Source organism: Seriola aureovittata, chromosome 14, assembly GCF_021018895.1.
Source record: "Seriola aureovittata isolate HTS-2021-v1 ecotype China chromosome 14, ASM2101889v1, whole genome shotgun sequence".
Classification (NCBI taxonomy): domain Eukaryota; kingdom Metazoa; phylum Chordata; class Actinopteri; order Carangiformes; family Carangidae; genus Seriola; species Seriola aureovittata.
This window is the reverse complement of record NC_079377.1, coordinates 8,775,687-8,785,335: the sequence shown is the minus strand read 5'-3', so window position 1 is coordinate 8,785,335 and position 9,649 is coordinate 8,775,687. Positions and strand designations below refer to the sequence as shown.

At 41.5% G+C, this 9,649-nt stretch overlaps 1 protein-coding gene across 2 annotated transcripts in view; it reads right to left on the bottom strand.

Annotated features, from left to right (window-relative positions):
* Nucleotides 1-1,573: 1,573 nt before the first annotated feature.
* Nucleotides 1,574-9,649, bottom strand: part of ptk7b (protein tyrosine kinase 7b) — a 73,556-nt gene continuing 65,480 nt past the window's right edge. The window contains exons 11-20 of one of the 2 annotated variants that reach the window (XM_056395806.1): nucleotides 9,377-9,526; nucleotides 8,900-9,047; nucleotides 7,633-7,760; nucleotides 6,655-6,858; nucleotides 5,357-5,518; nucleotides 4,945-5,177; nucleotides 4,763-4,843; nucleotides 4,081-4,232; nucleotides 3,751-3,929; nucleotides 1,574-3,518 (exon numbers count right to left, since the gene is read on the bottom strand). In XM_056395806.1, the coding sequence (XP_056251781.1) occupies nucleotides 3,358-3,518; nucleotides 3,751-3,929; nucleotides 4,081-4,232; nucleotides 4,763-4,843; nucleotides 4,945-5,177; nucleotides 5,357-5,518; nucleotides 6,655-6,858; nucleotides 7,633-7,760; nucleotides 8,900-9,047; nucleotides 9,377-9,526 (1,598 nt within the window). In that variant the 3' untranslated portion in view covers nucleotides 1,574-3,357. The remainder of the gene's footprint in view (nucleotides 3,519-3,750; nucleotides 3,930-4,080; nucleotides 4,233-4,762; nucleotides 4,844-4,944; nucleotides 5,178-5,356; nucleotides 5,519-6,654; nucleotides 6,859-7,632; nucleotides 7,761-8,899; nucleotides 9,048-9,376; nucleotides 9,527-9,649) is intronic. The other variant, XM_056395807.1, reaches the window with a different exon arrangement.

The following is a 9,649-nucleotide window of genomic DNA, read 5'->3' as shown; positions in this document are numbered from 1 at the left end:
CTTACAACATAGTAGGAAAAGCACAGGTGTTACTAATAACATTAAAGATGGCTCTGTTCTATTCAAGTGTCCCAGTAGTGTACGTCATTACAGTGAGCGCAGCATACACACCATATTGAAGCAGCTAAATAAAATTCAGCCATTTATCTTATTTACACCTATTCTTTTCCTACTAACTAAATCTTCTGTGAGACTGACATGTGAATTGAGCTATGCGTGTGTCTGGCAACTGATCTGATAGTACTTAATGATGCAATAAACCGCCACCCCACTGGTACTCCAGGCAGGTTAAAACAAATGCCATGTATTGTGGTATTTGAAAGTTTCTCATCCAAGATTTGTTGGAAAGATGCAAGGAGGATATTTATTGAAATATAAAGGCTTTTACAGGAGCTCACTAAAGTGTATATGCACCTGGAAGAGGTTATTATGGTATCCCAATACTGACTGAGTTGACGTTTCAGAGACTTAACCTCGGTTTTTCATAAAACTATGCACATGACAACACACATCGAATGACTGCTGTCATTATAGGTTTTGAGGCTATGAAAATCAGTTTTCTCATTGTCTGTATCAATGTGTGAAGTTGAGCCTCTTCATCCATCACTATAAAGCTGCAGCACACCAACCAGGTGCAGCATAGGCTACAATACAGGGGAAATTCTTATCAAAATTTAGAGGAGGAGACCCATGATGCCTCATAATCAATGATGACCTGCTGAAGTTGCCTGTGGACAGATAAAAGCTGACATTTTAAATAATGACATTTATCAGATGAAAGTAGAACACTGTCACTGACACAAGACAGCATGGATTCATAATGGAAGTATCTTTTGCAGCTATAAAAGGCTATGTTATCCTATTAAACTCTAAACATAATTATGTGAAGAAAAAAAAAATTGGCAAGCTTTTGGGGTCAGGTTTTAAAGACCTACAAAAGTACCACCCCACCCTCTAGTGGTTAATCTGAAAACTCTTTGGATTTCCTAGTACAAAGAAGGGCTATGACTTTAGGTGCTCTTACAAATAACAGCCCACATCAGCTATAAACTGCATAGTTTTTATTACTTGTGACCCTATTAAAAGGGAGGTTCTCAGATTAATGGTGTACTTACACTCAGCTGTTGTTACACACAATATGAAAATCTTGTTTCAACTTGTATGGAGGTAGGTGAACATTTTGTCACCTTTGTTATTTTTACTGAACACAGTATTGCGAGGTAATGTAGTTTCAAGCAGAAGCAATGATGGAAACACTTCAGTTGGCTAAGAAGTAGTAACATTTTTAAAACGAATGAAGCAAACAAACACATTTCCGTTATCCTTTTCACAATATTTTGGTTTTATGCGTTTCAAAATGTTTGCAACTGCATTAGCACATAAACTTGGGCTAAAGGGAGTGTTCAGTGCGATTCATCTCAAGCAAGCTTAAATTATTTGAAAGTTCAGTTGGTTTCCATACCGAACTTACCAGGGTAGAAGAAAAAAAACACCAAAAAACACCAAAAAACTGTCACGGATGTGGTTCTTGAAGCTGCATTGCCAACTGCATTAGGAATGACAACACAATGGGTAAAAACACTGTGAACCTTTATTGACAGCAGCATGTATACTTTTGTATATATCTGTGATTACTGTGAACATTTGCTGAAGCAGATTAAAAAAAGAGGTCTAGGTGTGAGTGCCTAGCATTCATAAAAACAAAACATTACACTAAAAATAACGTATAAAAACAAGTTCATAAACAAAGGCCATTGCATTTGATTAGATAATGTAAAAAAAGAGGGAAATAGTTAAGATAATCCTTCATTTACCAGGCACTTAAATGAGTTCTGGTGACCAGCAGTCACTCTTTTGACCTCCTTTGTACTTTGTGTTAGCATATTCAGCTGGTTACCAGACTGAACGCACACGGAGATGGACCATGAGAATGAATACATAGCATCAGAGAAGTACCTTTCTATTATAAACATAGTAAAAAAAAAAAAAAAAAGACAGGACCTTCATCATAAATAAACAGGCGCCTGCATGTCCTTCTACACAACATGATAGAGATAAAGAGGGATATTCTTTTAAGTGAAGTTAGTGCATGGCTTCTACATTATGTACACATTGCCTGGTGTGATGGTCCACTTTGCAGCATTGCACAAAACAACTGGACCGAGAGGGAAATTGTGATTGGACCTCTGAAGAAATTATGTTGCGGATTAAACAGTGATAGGCTGTATCCCTGCAACTGAGACACCATGACATTAATGTGGTATAATGGGTATTCTTACCCAAAGGTAGTGACCAATAAGCACCTTAAAGTTAATACAAAAACAGAACACACTCATAAAAAAAAAACAAAAAAACATACAAAGCCCACACTAGCACAATCTCATCCATTCATTATATTCCTTGGCTATAAACTTGATCTTTTTTTTTGTTCCTGAATTGTTATCATAACATGGATGACTTTTTCCACAAGTTTCCTCACGACAACAAACCTTCATACAAACCCCATTCCTCTTCCACTTTGAACGTACATTGTAGCATGGGAACAGTTCAGTGGCGCGCACACACACTCACACACACACACACACACACACCGAAGGATGGTGGTGGGTCCCTGGTTGTCAGAGTAGCTGTGTGTCTCCTCCAGGATTAGGGTGGCAGACTCAGGATGCAGCTGACTGGATTTTAAGTTCAAGCAGACCAGCTGAAACAATCTCACTCAACACACTCCTAAGTGGAATATGATAGAATATTAAAGAAGCATCGACGCTCCACTGAAGTCACATTATATCCCACTTTCCCTTCAAGATTCTTTCTAATTAATGAGAAAACACTGAGGACTTATCAGAGCGGTGAACCTAAATTTCAAGGGGTTTTCCTAAAGTTCTGTCCAATAACTTTTATTTGATCAGAGCCAGTGAAAGCAATGTAACTAAAATCCCTACAAAGCAGTTGGAAGTTTAGGCGAGTGCGTGTGTGTGTGGAGGGGTAGAGGCACTGAGGTTGTGAGGCTCCGTGAAACAGTGTCTCTGGGACAGAGCGGCTGCAGACAGGCAGGCAGGGTCACAGTGGAACCACAGACAGGGACAGGAGGGGAGGGTCATCCATGCTGCGGTTAAGGCAAAGGTAAACTCCTGGCACTGCTCACGAGAAGCCATCCACACATATGCGAGTGTGTTTCCACTGATATAGCAAAGAAGTCTTATCCACACAGCCATGTTTTGAAATGCATATAAAAAAAGTGTTTTCTCCTCAACCTTCTTCCCTGAAATGTGTGAGACTAACATCCAGCATTCCTGTCTTTCTTTTGGGGAAGAGATGTTGGTAAAAGTTCCCCTCTCATGTGCGGTTATGGTTGTCTCAGACTTTGCTGTCAGAGGGTAGCTCTCCCAGGGCGTGGACGATATCTGTGAAGGAAGGGCGCTCTTTGAGACTTAGCGCCCAGCAGCGCACCATGAGCTTGTAGATTTTGGAAGGACATCCGTCTGGGATGGGAAGCTTGAGCTTCCCTGCCTGCAGACCTAGAGGAGTGGAGGATAAGCACAGAGAAGGCGGTTAAACCAAATCAGAAACAAGGAGACGAGGATGTTGACTGAAAAAATCCTTGTTTGGAGACACAAATGTGTCACCTCTCTATTTTACATTAACTGACAATTCAAACAAGTGATTCACCAATAGCGATGTTTTCTCAGGAAAGAGCTTCTCATGTTGTTTGTTGTCTGCTGAATCAGAACCTGGACTAAAAATACTGACCTTCCAGAACCTCGTCATCACTGAGTTTGGTATGTGGCATTTCCCCATGACTGAACACTTCCCACATCAGCACTCCAAAGGCCCACACATCAGACTTGGTGGAGAAGTCGTCCTCAAACACAGACTCTGCTGGGAGCCAGCGCAGTGGGATCCATGCCTGTCTGTAGTGGTAGTACTCACTACATACAAGCACACAAGAGAAATGACAAGGAGATGGAAACAAGATGATTAGCCAGATGAAAGGCGAAGAGATGTCCCAGAATTCACTTATTCATTCTACTGTAATTGATGTTTTGAGCGTGGGATTATTATTATTATTTTCTGACAGACCTGTTGTAGACGTCCTTGCTGAGGCTGAGCGATGACACTTTCACGCGCCTCTGACTGTTGATCAGACAGTTTCGAGCGGCTAAGTCTTTGTGAACGAAACGATGATTGGACAGATGCTCCATCCCATGAGCCACCTGGGCACAGATGGAAACCTGAAGAGGAAACAGCAGAACATAGAACAAAGGAACTGTTATGGTAATGTGACTTTGAAAATAAGTTTAAAATGGCAGCAGAAATTAGTTAGCTCTTATTTGAAAAAAACTCCTCTTGTTGCCGGGCAACCTGACAGTGACAACAAGACTCCAAGAAATAGTCATAACCCCACTAAAACCACTACTTCTCATTTTTCTTTCTACAAAGAAGGTATTCTGTGTTAATTCGTGAGCTTTGAAGGTGCTGCTAGGTGGATTTTTTTTTACCTTTTATTTACCTTTGAAGGGTTCTAGCTTTCTGCTTAAAATACAGACAGACTGGTACTGATCTTCTCACCAAAAGTATTTTCTAAAATGCCTAAATATTGCTTTAAGGGAACATGAGCTCACGAGGAATGGGAACAGCACAACTCGTATTAAAATATCTTTATATGCCTAAACTGATTAATTTATATGTTGTATTATTTGCACGGCAGAAGGTGAGCAGTATGCTATGGGTTGTCAATCATGGTGCGACATTCAACACTTACTTTGGTCTTGGTGCTGATAGGCTGAGATTTGACCTTGTCATCTTTGCTTTTGGAAATTCTCAGGAACTGCTTAAGGTCTCCCTGGGATGATGAAAGCAAAAACAGAATGCGTTACATCAGGCAAAAAAATAAAACAAAACATCATGATACATGTGTGCCAGGTTCTGCTGCTGTGTAATTACCAGGTCATAGTACTCTAAGATCATGTAGTGGGGTTCTGCCTCCCTGCAGAGGCCCAGCAGGCGGACGACGTTGGGGTGGCTGAGCTTGGCAAACATTTCAGCTTCACGGCGGAAGTCGAGCTGGAGCTGTTCATCTCTGGTCTGGAGGCTCTTCACCAGCACCACCGTCTCCTCCTCGCTCTCCTCGATACCCTTAGCCTTGGATAGCAACACCTCGCCAAACTCCCCTTTACCTGTGTAAACATTCACCCACCACAAAGCACATGTCAGAGCAGATGCTCAGCAATCAATGTCACACATCTTGTTTTTATATGGTGAATAGCCCGGACGCACTATTACATTGCAGCTTTAAGGTCAGGCCATTTCATTCTCAGTTAATATTTGCAAAACAGAATTGTTTCAACAAGTCTACCTAAAGTAGTGATGGTTTGTAGGTTTGCTCGTGGAAAGTGGAGCTTATCGTTGTTGATGTGGCTGTGGCGTTTCTCCGTTGTTGCAATGGTACCCATGTTGGTGAGGGCCACCTCTTCCTGGATCTCAGTGGTGGTGTGGCCATTCTGTTGAATAGCCCCGCCTGATGAACGCAACACACACACCCCAGGGTCAAAGGCCATACACAGTGCAAATCTCAATGGATATTGATCTAAGGTGAGTGTTAAAGAAGCTCGAGCACAGACGATGTTTAGAAATTACATTGAGTACACATTGAGACAGTGTGGGATGTTGAAAAAACAAAAAGACAAAATGGTGTCTGCACATATGCCACTATTGCTCTGTCCCAGTTCCATACTGCATACAAACTCTGTACAGTATGTGCTTTTTATTACCAAGGAGGTTATATTTCCACCCATATTTGTTTGTAAGCAACATTATGTAAAAGTACTGAACTGATTTGCACAAACCTGGTGAGGGATGGGTCTTCGGCCAGGGAAGAACCACTTAAAATTTGGTGCTGATGTGGTTAAAAAGGTGGACCCAGAATTTGTTTTATCACTTTCTTTAACACACGGTGAGATTTTTCAACATTTTTGTCATGTCTAAGGAAATAATGTTTGGATCCTGATGCAAAAAATCAGACATATTTATGAGTTTGTACAATCTGAAGCAGATCCAGATGATCATCTGGATCTGGTGGAAGAAAATGCTTGGTCTTGGCAGAAGTATGTGCTCTACTGAGTGTCATTCTAGTTCATCTTCAAAATATACAGTTTGTAGTTACACTGTCAAATGTAAATCAAACTGCGACTTTGGACTACCAGTTCAAACTTCATAAAGAGAAAGCAAATGTTTTTCCAAAATAAAGAAGTTGGAAAAGTACTTTGTTGTGTTGTGTAATGTTCCAAGAACTTTTCCACCATCATCCATAAACAGTTTTAATGTTTTGAAGCTGTGAGCAGCTTCTCCATAACGCACTCAAAAATGTCAGAAAAAAGTATTTTGTATGTATATCATATATGTTTTGAATATACTGAATTCTGCTCAGAGACGGTGTGTAGGTTGGAACAGAGACACAGCTGATGTCTCATCAAACTAACATTTTATATGTTAAATGCAACACCCAGGATTAACACTAGATGGCAGCAAATATCCTAAACTTCTCAACAATGCTTCAAAACACATGAAGTTGTGGGAATATCAACTACTAACTTAACCTTCCCTAACTGTCTACCCACAAATTCCTTCACTTTCTCCTCCATCTCTCAGTCATACCATTGAGACACTCCATCTCTGGCTCCTCTCCGTCCTGGCCTTTCTGCAGTCGTTTGGCGTTGCGTCTCTTTTTGCAGTAGAACATGAGACCCAGCACCACAATGATATAAGCCACAGCCGCTCCCACCGACAGGCCGATGGTTTGGATCATCTTGTAAGGAGCCCTGTCCTCATCCTCTTCACTGCCATGAACTGGTTTGTCTGCTGGACACAGGCACTAGTTATGCACTGAAAAAGTACTTGACGTGTTGTCAACACATCACAACCTTTAATCAACATAACATATTCTGTTACATCATTAAACACAACATTTTGTTGTTTTAGAAGTATTTAGCATTTAAGCTAATTTTTTTTCCAAAAACAGGCGCTTTGAAATAAAAGCTGCAAGAGTGAAAAAGTAGATGCAAATATGCAGATCATATTCCTTGAATAAGACATGGTTTTCCATGTTACAGATCCATGAGAGTAATGATTTGAAAAGTTTAACCTTGTCCCTTCCTTTTTAAGCTTATAAAGCCTATAAAAAGGAAATTTTCCTGAGTTCGCACAGTGCTGTGCTGTCTCGCTAACCCTGACAAGCTTTGAGAAACAACTAAATTCAATTGTCTCCTACTTTGAACTAATCTGGAATTCTGTCCTGCTACTAAATTTGTTGATATGGGACACCAGTACAAGTGTGTGACTGTAATTTTCAGCTTCAGTCAGCACATAAAGAGCCGCAGCGTATGAAGCGTTATTAGATCTAACGTCTGCCCATTCCTATCACCTCAGTGACAGCCGTGGCGTCAGAGATGTGGCCATGGTTATTAACCTGTCAAGATGGATGACATGCAGAGGGTGAAGGTTTAATTAATACTTTCATCCTAAACTTGTGATTGTGGCTTATGCCTCATGTGTGCTCCTTTGTTCCTGATAAAGGAAACTTGTGTAAATATGTTTTTGTGTGTGTGTGTGTGTGTGTGTGTGTGATAAACTTACCCACTACATACAACTGAGCCACACGGTCTTTGATGCTGCAGCTGTTTCCGGCCACACAGGTATATCTGCCTGTGTCATCTGTAGTCACATCTGTAATCACCAAGGAGCCATTGGGCATCTTCTGGAACCTGGAAGACAGAAAGGTCAGCAAAGATGAAGGTGGAGATCTGGATGTCAATTCACAGCAAACAAGATGGGAAGAGTAGAAGGAGGCCAGGAACATTCTGAAATTCACAGTTTAGCTGCACAAACTTCCCATACATCGCTTCTTTCAGTCGATGAACGCAAGCTATTCATGAGCAGATAGCCGTTTGTGAGATTTGACTATTAGCATAATCAACACCCCGAAAATTGTTATATAAGGACGCCTGTTGCACTCTGTTTGTGGGCAGGTTTCATTCACAAAAATGTTAAGATTAGAGAGGCACAGATTCAGCTGTGTCAATAGTGATATTAGAGGATTCTTAACAGATTAGAAAACATTATTAGTACAGCTGTCAACTGAGCAGCGCTGCACTGTGGCAGAAAGAGAAGAGAATGGTTTGACATGAAGTTAGAGCCTGAAAAACATCAGCAAAGCCAACTTAGACAGGAGGCAGTCGAGTGGATATGTGACAGTCACAGAGATGGACAACAGAATATTACACTGCTCATGTAGGTGATGTTACACTGTCAGGTGTTATAATGACAGATGTTCACATGGACAGTGACCAGCCTAAAAACCCTGAGGCAGCTGTTGGAATGAGACAACTTATCTGACGACTGAAATGTACAAGCTGCCGTGCCAAAATATGCCAATACATATAAAAAACAAACAAAACTTTCAGTAAATTGCCAAGCCAATGACATGGTAATTCAAATATTATTATTAGTCTTTATTTTGGTTGACTTTGGAAACACATTTAAACTCCAATTAATTCACATTAAGGCATTAAACCTGTGAAGATGTTTTTATGTCCCTGTGGAGGGAGGCAGGCATCTGTTCGTGACTTGTGCAACTGGTCTCAACCAATTTTGTTCACACTTGAGAGAAAGCATTACTGGTTCTCTTAAATCCCTCTTTCATGCCACTTAAGAGCAAATCTGTTTGCACGAGACGTTCTTGCATAAGGCCCATTGTACTCAGGTGTGTAATACTATATTAGCACAAGCTAAATCTACAATGAATGCACAGCAATGAAACTGCATCAATTCTGTTTGGAACCTGTAATTACAAACTGTAATCCTAATACACAACGTCTGAGCTGCACAGAAGTGTCTCATGTACCTCCAGTTCTTGCTGATGTCCAGCGTCTTGTCTTTAACCATCCAGTGGATGTGAGGCTCGGGGTCGCCGGTGGCCTGACAGTGCAGGACGGCTTGGTGACCCTGGTACACTGTTGTATTCTCTGGCTCCACCTTAAAGCGAATGTACACTATTTGTGCACAAGAACAAACACATGGAGACACAAACAAGCTCATTAATACAAAACAACTGGGCCATAACATCTCATTTACAGACTGTGGTGACTGTGGTTAACATCCTCTCAGTTACACTCTACAGCCCAAAAGCAATTCATTACTGGGGTATAAAAAGACCGCCAAGCACACAATAAATGCTGCTGCATTTGCCACTTGATGATAATGATCAATGACTGTCTCCTCATAAAACCACCCACAGAAGTACTGAGACCACAAGCACTTCTGATGTGGCACCGATCATTTATATGGTAGCGTGACCCTGACCCCTGAGTGAGCTGCTTACCGGCCACAGTGAGGGTCACCATGGCTCTGATCTCCCCCTGGAGGCTGTTGGAAGCGATGCAGGTATAGTTGCCGGCGTCGCTCCGTGTGACTTTGGTGAAGTGCAGCTGGCCGTTCCTCTGCTCCACGTGAGGCGGCAGCTCTCCTCCGTCTACAGGGGGAGACAGAGAGACACACAGGGACGAGGGGGGTTAGCAGGGCTGTGTCTGTCTCTGCATGTCGAAGTCAAGTTAAATCGACTCCATCATGGCTAACGCAGATGAAGGGAGAAATG